The 15,774-nt window shown below is 49.0% G+C and overlaps 1 protein-coding gene across 2 annotated transcripts in view; it reads right to left on the reverse strand.

The window, feature by feature from the left end:
• Positions 1-2,900: 2,900 nt before the first annotated feature.
• Positions 2,901-15,774, reverse strand: part of ADAMTSL4 (ADAMTS like 4) — an 86,080-nt gene continuing 73,206 nt past the window's right edge. For both annotated transcript variants that reach the window (XM_082202035.1, XM_082202034.1), the window contains 5 exons: positions 15,343-15,516; positions 12,790-12,963; positions 10,388-10,567; positions 8,681-8,825; positions 2,901-7,310 (listed from right to left, as the gene is read on the reverse strand). In XM_082202035.1, coding sequence (XP_082058161.1) covers positions 7,171-7,310; positions 8,681-8,825; positions 10,388-10,567; positions 12,790-12,963; positions 15,343-15,516 — 813 coding nt within the window. In that variant the 3' untranslated portion in view covers positions 2,901-7,170. The remainder of the gene's footprint in view (positions 7,311-8,680; positions 8,826-10,387; positions 10,568-12,789; positions 12,964-15,342; positions 15,517-15,774) is intronic.

A 15,774-nucleotide genomic window follows, 5' to 3' on the forward strand; every position in this document is an offset into this window, starting at 1 on the left:
GCAGGAGACGAGTCGGTGGATTCAGATGACAAGGAGCTTCAGATTAAGAGCTGTGCAGTAATGAAATGGGCTCCCTCAGAAGGTGATGGACTCTCTTTTAAACAGAAGTTGGATGGACATTTGTCAGGGATCCTTTACACTGCGATTCCTGCATTTCTGGGGGTGGACTAGATAATCCTTGAGGTTCATTTCCAACCCTACCATTCTATGACTACCGTATTTTTTGCTCTGTAAGACTCACTTTTTCCCTCCTAAAAAGTAAGGGGAAATGTGTGTGCGTCTTATGGAGTGAATGCAGGCTGCACAGCTATCCCAGAAGCCGGAACAGCAAGAGGGATCGCTGCTTTCGCTGCGTAACGATCCCTCTTGCTGTTCTGTCTTCTGGGATTCAGAATATTTTTTTTCTCGTTTTCCTCCTCCAAAAACTAGGTACGTCTTATGGTCTGGTGCGTCTTATAGAGCGAAAAATACGGTATTCCTTGCAGTGCTGGCCAGCTGCAGAACTGAACTTTGCTTGTCCCCTCCCCATGCGGCTGTTTTGGTTCTGGGTGCAGTTTATGGAGGAGAAAGAGGGCAGCTGGCAGATTTGGGGCAATTATAGGCAGGTAGGATGTCCTGGCAGGGAAGAGAGAGTTAGGAAGAAGGAAACCTCAGCGTCCCTCTGCCAACGCCTTTGCCCCAGGCAGTTGCTGTCTTGCAGCTGAGTCAGGTGCTGAGAAAAAGCGCAGGATTACACCCAGCCACACCCACCAGGTTGCAATCACTATGCAGATGGTACAGTGGTACCTCGCAAGACGAACGCCTCGCAAGACGGAAAACCCACTAGAAGAAAGGGTTTTCCGTTTTGGAGGCGCTTCGCAAGACGAATTTCCCTATGGGCTTGCTTCGCAAGACGACAGCCCATAGGGAAATATCCGGGACAGCGGGGAAGCGCAGCGCGTCTTCCCCACTGTCCTCGGACCTCCTCCGAAGCCGGGCAGGGGGCAGGAACACCTTCTGAAGGCGGGCAGGGGGCGAAAGTCTTTGTCCCCCCTGCCTGCCTTCCCAGGGGCTTTTAAATCGCCCCGGACAGCGGAGAAGTCCTCCGCTGTCCCGGGGCGATTTTAAAATGCCGCCCACCAGCATTTTAAGATCGCCCAGACAGCGGAGAAGTCCTCCGCTGTCCCGGGGTTTTTTAAAATGCTGGGGGTGGGAAGAAAAGCCCTTGTCCCCCCCCCCCAGCCTTCAGAAGAGGTCCGGGGACAGACTGTCCCCGGACCTGGTCTGAAGGCGGTTTCCCTAGGAACGCATTAATTGATTTTCAATGCATTCCTATGGGAAACCGTGCATCGCAAGACGAAAAACTCGCAAGACGAAGAGACTTGCGGAACGAATTAATTTCGTCTTGCGAGGCACCACTGTATTGCAGTCGAAAATGGTACAGTGGTACCTCGGGTTACAGATGCTTCAGGTTACAGACATCCACTAACCCAGAAATAGTACCTCGGGTTAAGAACTTCACTTCAGGATGAGAACAGAAATCGCGGCGTGGCGACAGTGGGAGGCCCCATTAGCCAAAGTGGTGCTTCAGGTTAAGAACAGTTTCAGGTTAAGAATGGACCTCCAGAACGAATTAAGTTCTTAACCCGAGGTACTACTGTATTGCAAATGTCAAAAATGTCCTCTTCTGCATCACCTAATGGCTGGAGGGACTGCGATAAGCTCGGTGCATTATCAGTTATGGTGGCAACGCACAAGATTTTTGGAATTAATTTTGATGGAAACAATAAACACATAAATAAATCTCCTCCCAGCTTTCCATACGCAGAAAGCCTTAAGGAAAATAAAATCCCAGAACAAAATACCAGCCCTTCAAAGCCTTTTTCATTTAATTCTGGGTGGTGTTTTGTGTTTTTTTAATGCTGTTTGAGGAATTGTCCTAATTGTGACCTTAGGAAATGCTGAACCAGGGCATCGCTGCCCTCTGCTGGAGGGTGGATAATATTAGAATATAAGCAAATTGGGAGCCCAGGCAAAAATTCTCATCTCACTTCCTAAAGCAGCGACTGTGTGGTGTCTTGGTTGACTCTCTTGCAGCAGAGGAAACACAGCAGATCCTCTGGGATTTCTCTTAGTAGCAGGTTTTGGGTTTTTTTCCATGAAGCAACGCCAAACTGATCTCAGCAGCCCAGACAGAAAACCCCAACTGCACTTTACAGATTGCTCCACGCAAGTTACGAGTCCTCTTGGGCTCCAATTTTTTGTGCAATTTAAGGGGGAATCTTCCCATACCTGGAATGAATTTGCACTCCGCTGCAAAGGCGTCTGGTACATGCCTCACCCAAATACATCAGTAAAACGCCGTTTTGATGTAGGCAAATGGGTCATGTGCTTTCCTTTATTTACAAGCAAAAGTGGGGTGGGGAGTGGGAATTGAAACTTTGGCCCCTCCATGCATTGGTGACCCCACAGATAGACTACTGTAATATACTGGATTCGTGGGCTTCCCTTGAGACCGGTCTGGAAGCTGCATCAGGTGCAGGATTCTGTGGCCACATTGCCTGGATGCACCCATTCTACAGCTGTGTCGACTGAGGCAGCAGCACTGGCTGCCAATCAGCTACCCCTGTGTGGGCCTGTAAGATTACTTAGATCATTGGGGTGGTGGGGGGGTTACTTGTGGTTTACTTGGAGCGGGGGGGGGTCCTAGTTCAGCACTAATTTCTTTTTCACACTGGTTCTCCAGATTACAAGATTCCTGTATCCATAGTACTGTTTCGCTTGGGTTGGAATCTCCCATTTTTAAGAATACTGTTCCCTTGGTTTTCTGTTGCGATGCCGGCGGATTAGAGGAAAAGCAACAACAGTGAAGTTTTTTTTAGAAAAGTGCACCTAAAGAAATAAAGAGAAAACTCCAGGCATAAAACCTCAAATAAATCTTTAATAAAAAATAAATTAGATTTGGACCAAGGAAAAAAAAAGGGGTTGGGGGAGGGGGAACCAAACCAAACCTAGATACATTCAGCTTTATCATAGAGATTTATATATAATATATATATTTTATATATATTTATATAATCTGAGCACTCTGAGCCATTTCTATAAAAAGTCTTTCCTATAAATGCTTTTCCTTTTTTTTTTTTTGTCCGTTTCTGATAATCTGATGCAGCTATTTGCAATTCAGTGGGAAGCCAAGCCCTGGTTCCAAGAGGGTGCCTGTACCTTTTAAGAGTAGGAAGAAATTCAACAGGTGCTGTTTCTTTCCTCTCCTCAGTGCTTCAGGGAAACCACTTAGGGTGGTTTGTTTTCTCTCTCTTCCTGATGCACAAGAGCCCGTTGCACATTGGTACTGCCCAATATCCTCCCTTGTGGCTCATTCTACCATCTGGCCTACCAGAAAGACAGGACGTTGCCAACTTTTTCTTCCAGAAAGGCTCCTGTGTCATTTGTCGGTATTTTTTTGTATCTTCGTTTTAGGGCTTGTTGTAATTTATGTGGAAACTGTTCAGTTTGACTGTGTGTTTTTGTAATGTTCTATTTATCGTACAGGACTACAGTCGTACCTCGGAAGTTGAACGGAATCCGTTCCGGAAATCCGTTCGACTTCCGAAACGTTCGGCAACCAAAGCGCGGCTTCCGATTGGCCGCAGGAAGCTCCTGCAGCCAATCAGAAGCCCCGTCGGATGTTCGGCTTCCAAAAGAACGTTCCAAAACCGGAACAATCACTTCCGGGTTTCGATCGTTCGGGAGCCAAAACGTCCGAGAACTAGGCTGTTTGAAAACCAAGGTACGACTATACTTTTGCAATGTTGCAGTTATGCATTTTTCCCCCATGTTGTAAGCTGCCTTGAGTTTCATAGAATCATAGAATTGTAGAGTCGGAAGTTTGAAACGCGGCATACAAATAAAATTATGTATGTGCGCATGCAGGGCCGGACTGAGGTTGGATGAGGCCCTCAGCTCCTGAAGGTAATGGGACCCTTTATATGTCCAGCTGTCCTTTGCCAGCAACAAATTGTCGCTGTTTTTGTGTGTTGAATATATGCTATATTTATTTATTTATGGACCTTGTAAGTATCTAAAGCCATTTGCACATAATAAAATATGGACCGTATTTTATCCAAGTAATGGTTGAACTGAAATACAATTAAGTATATTAATATTTTGGAAATGTACATCCAGTGTTTTTTTCCTTTACATGTTTTGGGGGGCCCCAAGATAGGGGGGCCCTAAGCTATAGCTTGTTTAGCTTATACGTGAATCTGGCACTGCGCGCATGTATGCATGTTTATAATGGTTGCATGGGAAGCTGGAATCCGAGAGATGTACCATACTTTTCCGGGTATTAAGACTAGGTTGTTTTTTTTAACAAAAAATAATGCTAAAAGGGGGAGTTGGTCTTATACACAGGGGCAATCTCCCCCCACTTTCCTTAATTTTGAGGCCCCCATAATAGGGGACGTCTTATACACAGGGGCGTGATATACACGGAAAAATACGGTACTTCCCCCATCATGACACAGCTGCTGCTACAGGGAGGAATATGCCTCTTCACCTGTTGAATTTCTGTCATTTAAAAAAGGCCCCTGGCAAAAGACTCAAGGTGATGACATCTGTCCTCAGATGTCACCTGGGCCTGTGAGAAGCTAGTGTGGGCAGCAAATTCAGCACCAGGTGTCAACTATGGGATTTAGGATATTCTGTCAATCTAAAATCACAGGATTGCAGCGTTGGAAGGGACCTCAGGGGTCATCTAGTCCAACCCCCCCCCGGAAATGTGTCTCCCCCTACCTGCCCTCCCTGCAGTGGCGTAGCAAGGTCAGGTGGTACCCGGGGCAGAAAATTTCTTGCCCCCCATTGAAATCTAGTTGGAATCCCAAGAGACTGCGATCGACTCACGGTATAAAAAGACTGGCTGTGATCACTGTCATTGTCAGTTGCTGTAGAGCATTTTTTTTGGGGGGGGGTTAGGGTTAGCGCTCCGCAGCTTCCCCCCCCCTCGGAGATGACATCTGGGGCTGTCTGCCCCCCCCACTGCCCCCACCTTGCTCTGCCCCTGCCTTCAGGTCCAAATATTAACTGCAGGGCCTTGTTGATTTCTTAAGCTTCACCCCACAAACTCCACCACAAAGCCTTAAGGGTTCACAGCTACAGAATGCATGCTGCGGTTGTGTGCCCTCCAAACTTTTCTCCCACCCTGCCAGGGTTCTTGTGCATTCAATGGCTCAGTGACAGGCAGAAATCCAACAGATCAGGCCCCTCCTAGACATGGACATGGCAACGGCTGCTCCTACTGGATTTAGTGTTAGCGACGCAGGAAATCTGCCCAGAAATAAGTTGGCAACCCTTTACAGAAGCTACTCTCGGAAGCGGGAAGGGCAGAGAGAAAAACAAAAGTGTGTTGATTTGAGCTGCAAAGAAGGGGAGGCAATATATTCCTGTTTCTAGAGGTGAGGGTTGCCAACTGTTTTACTGAGACCTGCGCCTGTGCGTTTAGCAGCCGCGTCGTCATCTACAGACATCGTCAACCCGCTTAAAAAAATATATATCTCTAGGCTGTAAGAGGAGCTTCGCTTCCACATTTCTGCAGGCAAAGCTCCTCTTGGAAACACAACAGCAGGCCGGGCTGGGTTTTCTGGTCACTTGGCAACACCGCCCGGGCTAGGAAGGAGGAAGGAAACCTCTCTGAGTGCTAAGGTTGCCAACTTCAGCAAAAACCAAAGCTCACGTGCCTTTAAGGGACACCTTGACGTGTAAAAACAAAAACCCGCTGTGCTTCTCTCTAGGGATGGAGAGGAACAGAATTGATGTTGATGACAGAGGAGCATGGGTAGGCAGGAAAAGTTGGCAACCTCAAGAACTGTGTGGAAAACCTAGCTGCAACTTGCGAGTTGGGAAGCTGGCTTGGAGAGGCTGATCAGACTTCCTGCAGAAGCGTTTGCCCTTCTGTGTTGTTTCCTCAAAACCGAGGGAATCCAGGTCCATTCTGGACTGAGGGAGTTTTAGGCTGGTCGCTTGACCACTTCTATCACCATTGAACATGCTGGCTGCGGGGAGCTGGAGTCCAGTGACCTTTGGGGGTCCGCAGGTCCCCCCCTTTCTACTGTAAATCAGGAAACAGTGGCAAGATTGTAGGAACCGTCTTGCTCGGCTGCTAATCAGCTTTCCCCACAATCCAAAGTAGCACCAATACTGTATATTTTCAGGAGGAAAAAAAATAATGCATATTTTTCGCTTCCTTAAGGAAATACTAGAGCAAAGCCAATATGGCTGGGAGGCGTCAAACTCAGTGCTGCCCTCTGGAAGGGAGCGCATGGAACTGCAAGGGCTCCGAGTTCCAGTCCATCCACCGGCCTTTTTTTGCCGCAGCTGACGGGGTTTTACTGGCCGGGGTGGTATAGATTGGGTCGAGAGCTCCCTCCCCATCTGGGCTTTGTCTCAGGCGAGTTCACAGGCCTCGGGGACCGAAACCACCCACCACAGAACTCCACATCATGTCCCGTGCGTTTCCAAAGGGCTTCCGCGAGGAATCGAACCCAGCGACGGCAATGCCAGGTCGTCCGTGCACGGCCCGTAGTGCCGTGTCCTTAGCTGAAGTTGGAGCTGTGCAGACAGTTTTGACCTCCTTTTAGCTGGTTGCAAAATGAGCGTCTCGGGGTCTGTGTGTGTGTGTGTGAATGGGATTGGGGATGGCTTCACGGGAGGGAACCAAAATTTTGGCGGTGTGTCTTCAGGGAGGGAGGGAGGAGGCCGAGCGGGGTGCAAAGGTACCCCTTGGGAGTTCCTTAAAAGCCAAGGCCACCAAAATCACCTGTGGGTCTGCCAGAACGCTGGCGTGCCGGCGCAATTCGCCTCCCCTCTTCCTGGCCTCCGTGAAAGGGGACAGCTTATAAGGAAATGCAGGAAGTACAATGAGTCCGTAGCTTGGGGTAGGTTTCTCTGGAAATACTGGGGTACAGTATGAAATACTTCTTCTGGAGAGAGCAGAGGAGAGGACACTGATGGGAATTTCTCGGACCTCGAGTTCGAATCCCATTCGGTCCTTCAATGCCTTTGCCGCGATCCCTCTCCAGCAGATGGGTTTTGTTTTTTTGCGGATGGCGGGGGCTCCCGCAGTCCACAAAATATATTCGCTCGTCCCCGGTTCAGGTAAAGGTGCGAGGAGTCCAGGATCCCGCCCGCTCGCCGGTGCTATCGGCTCGGTCCGGCGTGGCGCCTCTCCAAGGCGTGGGTACATGAGGCACAACAGACGGCTTTGTAGTAGGAGTAGACGCAGAGGCGGGCCTGCACAATCACCGGGCAGTTGTGGTATTTGTCCCTGCAGTTCTCATCTGCCGACCAAAGAGGAAAAGCAACATGAAAACCCCAAAGAGTTGGGGGGTCTTCATCTTGACAAACCTGACAAGGAGACTGAGAATGTCCCCTGCCCAGTTAACTCTCCCGACAAATGGGGAAATACGACTCTGTTCGCTGGGATAAGTTCTCGGCTCACGTCTTCAGTGACCTCATAACCGCAGCTCCCGGAATAATTTAAAACAACTATCTGACGTTTTTACAGAGACACGGGTGGCGCTGTGGGTTAAACAGCCTAGGACTTGCCGATCAGAAGGTCGGCGGTTCGAATCCCCGCGACAGGGTGAGCTCCTGTTGTTCAGTCCCAGCTCCTGCCAACCTAGCAGTTTGAAAGCATGTCAAAGTGCAAGTAGATAAATAGGTACCGCTCTGGCGGGAAGGTAAGTGGCGGGAAGGTAAATGAGCGCTGCAACCCCAGAGTCGGCCACGACTGGACCTAATGGTCAGGGGTACTCATCTCGCTTTGTTGGCCGAGGGAGCCGGCGTACAGCCTCCGGGTCATGTGACCAGCATGACTAAGCCGCTTCTGGTGAACCAGAGCAGCGCACGGAAACGCCGTTTACCTTCCCGCCGGAGTGGTACCTATTTATCTACTTGCACTTTGACGTGCTTTCGAACTGCTAGGTTGGCAGGAGCAGGGACCGAGCAACGGGAGCTCACCCCATTGCGGGGATTCGAACCACCGACCTTCTGATCAGCAAGTCCTAGGCTCTGTGGTTTAACCCCCAGCGCCTCCCGCGTCCCAATACTGCCAGAAGGGACCACTGCAAATTGCCATAAGGGACCGCTGCATTGCAGGGGGGTTGGTATAGAGTCCAGCCTTTCTCAACCTGTGGGTCCCCAGATGTTGTTGAACTACAACTCCCATCACCCCTAGCTAGCAAGGCCAGAGCTCAGGGATGATGGGAGTTGTAGTCCAACAACATCTGGGGACCCACAGGTTGAGAACCGCTGGAATAGACAATCCACAGGGTCTCTTCCAATTCTACAATTCTGTATCAAGACTAAAACCCTAACAAGCTGACACTTGTAAGAATCCTTTTATCCAGCTGGGAAAGCCTGCTGGAACAAAAACAACCATCTTCAGTTGTTTCCGAAAAGCGCAGATAGCAAGGGCCTGCTGTATCTCGATGGGGAGGCCATTCCATGGAAGAGGGGCAGCCACATGGAAGGCCCTGCTTTGAATGACTACACCGTATACCACCACGTCATATTGTAGGAATTGTATCTCTGCAAATAAACCACTTTGCAGAAATGCACCCCTTGGGCGTGTGGAGTTTTTCAGCCTGCCTGCCCGTCCTCCCCCCATTTTTGGCCGTAGGGAGGAGGAGGGGGCCGGGTGGGTTACCGAGGTCCAGGAGGCAGGGCTGAACGTTGCAGGGCCGTTTCTTGATGGGCTTGAGATCTGGCGGACAGAGGTTGCTCAGGGTCTTGTTTTGGGTCAGACACTGGACTTCTCTCATTTGGACCCCCCCAACGCAGGACCTGGAGCACTGAAAGGACAAAGGGGAAACGGAACGGTTGGGGAATATGGACCTTAAATATACAGCATGTTACAGTTTAAGAGAAAATTATATTAAAATTATATATCGGTGGTATCTAATATCTAGTAAACTGGCAAAAATGCATAAATCTGAATCAAGGGTCAGCAAACTTTTTCAGCAGGGGGCCGGTCCACTGTCCCTCAGACCTTGCAGGGGGGCAGACTATATTTTGAAGGGGAAAAAATGAATGAATTCCTATGCTCCACAAATAACCCAAAGATGCATTTTAAATAAAAGGACACATTCTGCTCATGTAAAAACACCAGGCAGGCCCCACAAATAACCCAGAGATGCATTTAAATAAAAAGAGACATTCTGCTCATGTAAAAACACGCTGATTCCAGACCATCCGCGGGCTGGATTTAGAAGGTACAGCAGAAAAGGTGTCCAAATATAAACAGTCAACTTATTAAACCTCACAATAATTTCATAATATACAGTGCTACCTCAGGTTACGTACTTAATTCGTTCTGGAGGTCCGTTCTTAACCTGAAACTGTTCTTAACCTGAAGCACCACTTTAGCTAATGGGGCCTCCTGCTGCTGCCGCGCCGCTGGAGCACGATTTCTGTTCTCATCCTGAAGCAAAGTTCTTAACCCGAGGTAATATTTCTGGGTTAGCGGAGTCTGTAACCTGAAGCGTATGTAACCCAAGGTACCACTGTATCTGTCTATGTATTTCTAATACTATAACCAAATCAGTGATTTTTGATAGGACTGCAAAAACTACTCTGAAAATTCATTATTCCAAAAGCGAAACCTTCATCTGGTTGTAAATATTAAGATCGTACCAGCAAGAATGAGCCTTTCTGTAAAAAAAAATGATTAAACATTTGATGTTAGCTGCTCTGAGCCCGGATTTGGCCGGGGAGGGCGGGGTATACATAAAAATTATTATTATTTATTATTATTATTAAATCAAGACTTACTGACTAGTGATTTACCGTATTTTTCGCCCTATAGGACACACTTTTCCCCCTCCAAAAATGAAGGGGAAATGTGTGTGCGTCCTATGGGGCGAATGCAGGCTTTCTCTGAAGCCTGGAGAGCGAGAGGGGTTGGTGCGCACTGACCCCTCTTGCTCTCCAGGCTTCAGGAGAGCCCCAGCGCCAGCCCTACAAGGTCGGGGGACAGAGGGAGGCGGAACGCCACCATCCTGCTGTCTCCCAAAGTGGTTTGGAGGCTGACGGCGGGGAGACCCCGCTGTCCCCGGACCTGATCTTAAGGCGGGCAGCAGGGAGAAGAGCGCTTCTCCCTTCTGCCTGCCCCACAAGCGCCTGGGGGAAAAAATATTTTTCCCCCTTTATTTCCCCCCAAAAAAACTTGATGAGTCCTATGGGCTGGTGCGTCCTATGGGGCGAAAAATACGGTAAATTGATTTGATCTAAATCAAACCCACCCTGGGGTATTCCCTGCCGCAAACCCCTTCCCCGTTTTGCCCGTTCTCCGAATCCTACGTGTGGAAGGGGGTTCCTGTCCCCCCACCCGTGTCAGACCCTCGCCCTCACTCACGGAGCTCCAAGCGGTGGAGAACCAGCGGGCCTCGCAAGACGTGCCCACGCAGGGCTGCAAGGAGGGCGGCTTCTCCAGGTGGGCGCAGTCCGAGGCGTCCGTCACGTTGAACTCGGCGCCCAGCTTGCTGACGCAGATGAGGTCGCGCCGCTGGGTGCCCGTACTGCAGTCCGATGAGCACTGGGGGGGGGCGAAGAGGCAGAGGGGGGGCGGATCAGGGCCGGATTTAGGTTTGATGAGGCCCTAAGCTACTGAAGGTAAAACGGTAAAGGGACCCCTGACTGTTAGGTCCAGTCATGACCGACTCTGGGGTTGCGGCGCTCATCTCGCTTCATTGGCCGAGGGAGCCGGCGTACAGCTTCCGGGTCATGCAATCAGCATGACTAAGCCGCTTCTGGCAAACCAGAGCAGCGCACGGAAACGGCGTTTACCTTCCCGCCGGAGCGGTACCTATTTATCTACTTGCACTTCGACGTGCTTTCGAACTGCTAGGTTGGCAGGAGCAGGGACCGAGCAACGGGAGCTCACCCCGTCGCGGGGATTCGAACTGCCGACCTTCTGATTGGCAAGTCCTAGGCTCTGTGGTTTAACCCACAGCACCACCCGCATCCCCTATTGAAGGTAGCGGGGCCCTTTATATGTCCAGCTGTCCTTAGTCAACAACAATTTTTTCTGTGTTGAATATAGGAGCGTCTCTATCCCCATCGTTCTGCCCGGACACTGAGGTCCAGTGCCGAGGGCCTTCTGGCGGTTCCCTCGCTGTGAGAAGCCAAGGGTGCTGGGAACTGTAGCTCTGCAAGGGACAAGCTACAGTTCCCAGAATTCTTTGGGGGAAGCCATGGTTGTGCAAAGTGCATGGTTGTGCTACAATAGTGTCTTAAATGTGGTGCAGGCAACCCCAACCTTTGGCCTTCCAGATGTTTTGGACTACAGTTCCCATCATCCCTGACCACTGGTCCTGTTAGCTAGGGATGATGGGAGTTGTAGGCCAAAACATCTGGAGGGCCAATGGTTGGGGATGCCTGGAATACATAGCTATCAACTTACAGATTTGAAAATAAGGGACCAGCAGCCTTGAAAATAAGGGATCAGCAGCCAAAATAAGGAATTTTGCTATTGTAAAGAGTTGCATATGTTGGTAGGATTGACAGATGCTGTCAATCCGGCATGAGGTGGTTGTGGCGCTGCGGTGGCCGCTGAAGCGCTGCCCTTCTGCATCCCTCCCCATCCCCTCCTCTTCCTCCTCCCTCAGACTGCCTCGTCAGCTGCCACCCCCACTGCCGCCTCCAGGCTCGCGGGCAGCGTGGGCAAAAGTCTTTCGGGTGGGCAAGGGCCGATGGAACTCCTTGCGCCAGGACGACGGCGCCAGCATGCACTCTCTCTCATGGCGGAGGGCCCTGAGCCGCTGCTTCCCTCCCGAGCCGGGCGAGCATGAAACCCGGGAAATTTAAGGGACATCATCCATAAGGGACAGCAGCGGGACACGGCGCTGGGATAAGGGAGTTTCCCGCCAAATAAGGGACGGTTGACAGCTATGCTGGAATAAGGTCTAGGTCTCTTAGTTAGCTCTACTTTCAGACTTGGTTTTATGCCTGTCAACCCACATTTGTAGAATGTTGATGCATGTTCTAATCTGTTTTTAGTCTATCAATAATTTTTTTCCATTTTAAATAGTTGTTTTTAACTATTTTTTCACTGATAAATCTATTGTTATATTCTTTTTTTGTAAACCACTTTGAGGTGTTGCTGTGTATTTATTTTACAATCAAGCAGGGTATAATTTTTTTGAAATAAATAAAACTAAGGGTGCTGAAATTTGTAAGGAGTAACACACACCCCCAAAAAAATCCCCTCACAGAGCTACGGTCCTCAGAGTGGTTTAACAGTCAACCCAGGGAATTCTGGGAAATCTGGCTCTGTGAGGAAGGGCAATAGGGAGTCTCCTCTTAACAACTCTCAACACCCTTAGCAAACACGTCAACTGATTCCTTCATTGCAGCGGGTTGGACTAGATGGCCCTTATGGGTCCCTTCCAACTCTATGATTCGAGGTCCGAAATCTGTCTAGCTGTTGGGGCTCCCTGCAAGCAGCAAGGAATCCTGGGATCTGTAGTTTTGTGAGGGAGCCAGGACTCCTCCTGTTAGTCGCCAGTCGCTCGTTCGCAAAAACTACCATTCCCAGAATGCCTTAAGCCAGGCACCCCCAAACTTGGCCCTCCAGCTGTTTTGGGACTACAACTCCCTTCATCCCTGACCACTGGTCCTGTTAGCTAGGGATGATAGGAGTTGTAGTCCCAAAACATCTGGAGGGCCGAGTCTGGGGATGCACGCCTTAAGCTTTTGCAAACCGGGTTCAAACGATGCTGGCGACGAGACCGGGATGGGACGAGGGGCGCTGCTCACCGGACTCCATGGCCCAGTGTACCACCGGTTGACCCTCTGGCACGGACCGCCGTTGCATGCCCTCATGTCGGCTGGTTTGGTGCCGGCGCAGTTCTCCTCCACCTGCCCGTTGGCGGCACTCGAAAGGCAGACCACCGAGCGCCGCTGGATCCCCGTCCCACACTCGGCTGAGCACTGGAGAGGAGAAAGAGGGAGAGAGGGAATGCGAGAGACTTTCATAAGCTTTATCATACCACTGGCTCTTCTTATAGCCATAGCTTAGAGGTCCCGGGCCCTAAGGAAGTCAGACTATCCTCCACCAGGGCCAGGGCCTTTTTAGTGATGGCTCCGACATGGTGGAATGCTCTGTCCCATGAGACTAGGGCCCTTCAAGATTTAACCTCCTTCCGTCGGGCCTGTAAGACAGAGCTATTCTGCCTGGCCTTTAATTTGAATTCAGCCTGATCTTTTATTCCCCTTCCCTTCCCTCCCCCTCCCCTTTTATGAAGACCACCCGCTCTGAGAACCCACAGCTAATTCTCCCCTGGCCTCCTCGCTGGCCCAAGTAGGACCAATTCAGTCAGCTAGCCCTGGGGATTATCTAATGCTTATTTCCCCTAAATTGATTTCTGAATTTTGAATTATTATTATTATTTTTATACTGTATTTTATGCTGCTTTTACAATTAAGTGTTTTAAATTTCTTGTTAGCCACCCTGAGCCAGGTTTTTGAACCGGGAAGGGTGGGGTATAAATAAAATATTATTATTATTAACATCATCATCATCATTCCCCTCCTCAATACCCCAGCAGCCTGAGAGGCAGCTATTTGTATATAATTTATATCAATTTTTCTGCTTTTCCAATTTAAAATACTCATGCATATCTTACAGAAAATATAGCGTTCAGTATTCTATTATTACATCCATTATAACTTTATTTACACTGTGGAATTTATCTCAATGCTGCCAGCGTTTCCAGCTGTACACAGTTATTTCCCATATATTCAATAAACATTTTCCAATCTTCTCTAAACATATGTTCTTCTTGTTCCCTTATTCTATATGTTAAGTCTGCAAACTGCGCATATTCTGTCAGCTTAAGTTGCCGCTCTTCTTTGGTTGTTACCTCACTCGTTTTCCATTTTTGGGCGAGCAAAACACGGGCCGCAGTAGTAGCAGCACACATAAATAACCTTTTTTGACCCCTGGGAAGAGAGGCAGCCATTTCATCTCCCACAAACCATTCATCTCTCACTTGCAGCAATCTCTGGGGTTCCGTTCAAAAAGTGCCTTGGAGTTAACTGAACGTCACACAAGTGAACCGAAGTGCATTGTGCAGCTATTTTTTTCCAAATATATCCTTTATTAGGCATAGCAAACCACACATTATCAAACAGACACCGTATACAAATTGAGCAAAATACGAGCTCAACATAAGAAGGTTTGTCCCAGTCAGATCTTTAACTCCAGAGAAAACCAATTTGCATAAATAATACAATACAGTGGTGCCTCGCAAGATGAAATTAATCCGTTCCGTGAGTCTCTTCGTCTTGCGGTTTTTTCGTCTTGCGAAGCACGGCTATTAGCGGCTTAGCGGCTATTAACGGCTTAGCGGCTTTAAGAAAAAGGAAACAAACTCGCAAGACGTTTTGTCTTGTGAAGCAAGCCCATAGGGAAATTCATCTTGCGGAACGACTCAAAAAACGGAAAACTCTTTCGTCTTGCACGTTTTTCGTCTTGCGAGGCATTCGTCTTGTGAGGTACCACTGTACAACATTACCACATCACCAATCAGTGGCGTAGCGTGGGGGGTGCAGGGGGGGCCGGCCGCACCGGGTGCAACATCTGGGGGTTAGGGTTAGGGGGCGCAAATCCACGGGTTAGGGGGTGCAAATCCACGGGTTAGGGGGCGCAAATTACTTGCCTTGTCCCGGGTGCTGACAACCCACGCTACGCCACTGTCACCAATCAATTAAGAACCACTAAATCTCTTTATAATGGCCCAGTCTTTCTACATAGACAGCACTCAAAAATTCAGCCACTATTAAAATAATTTGATCATTCCTGTCCGAGAGCAGGTCCTGAACTGTTGGTAGCATAGAATTGAGCCTATTGTGTTGTAAGGCCTCTAATAATGGTCTTCTGGCATAAATGCCAAAATCACAAGAAAAGAAAATATGCTCCAAAGTATCAGGTTCCTGTTTACTACATTTGCAGAGACGCTCTGATTCTGGGAGAGCTAAATATCTTTCTATTACTATCATATTAAATCTGGCTAACGTAAACAGCCTGCACAATTCAAGATCCTTCAGATTTGTCACGTTTCCCTTTTGAAAATCTCTACACAAAGGGAGATTTAAATAGAGAGGAGAGCAAGATTGTGCAGCTATTTATTTGGAGTATCGGAGAGCGGTTTGCGTGGCCAGAAACGGAAGCGAAGCAGGAGGGTAGCAGCGTAGGAGGAAACGCCTTTGCAGGGGTTTAATCTAGCTCTTGGAGAAATGGGGAATTTCGGGCTGGGGAAGAGAGACGAGGAAGACCCACGGGTTAAAAAAAAGGGGGAGAGGAGGTACCGTGTTACTCCAGTCGCTGTAGAACCAGGTGCGCACGCAAGGCCCCATGTCGCAAACTTCGCTGGTCTTCGGTCGATGGTTCCCTGGGCAGTCGCTGTCGCGGAGCAAGTCGCCGTGGTTACTGACGCAGCGGACGTGGCGTGTCCGAAGTCCGGTGCCGCAGAGGACGGAGCACTAGAAGGGGGAAGGAGTGTGGGATGTGAAACACAAGAGCAGTCAAGTACAGTGGTGCCCCGCAAGACGAAATTAATTTGTTCCGCAAGTTTTTTTTTTTTTTTATAAAATTTTTATTAGTTTTACAAAAGTTCTTATAACAAACAAACATAAAAGAAAAACAGACAAACAAACAAATATAATTTCAAAATGTCCTTTCATAGACTTCTTTCCTCGGACTTCCCCATACCTCCCCTTTCTGCATCCTCATGTCCAAAT

This window comes from Podarcis vaucheri (genome assembly GCF_965113315.1).
Source record: "Podarcis vaucheri genome assembly, chromosome: 16".
In the NCBI taxonomy this organism is placed as follows: domain Eukaryota; kingdom Metazoa; phylum Chordata; class Lepidosauria; order Squamata; family Lacertidae; genus Podarcis; species Podarcis vaucheri.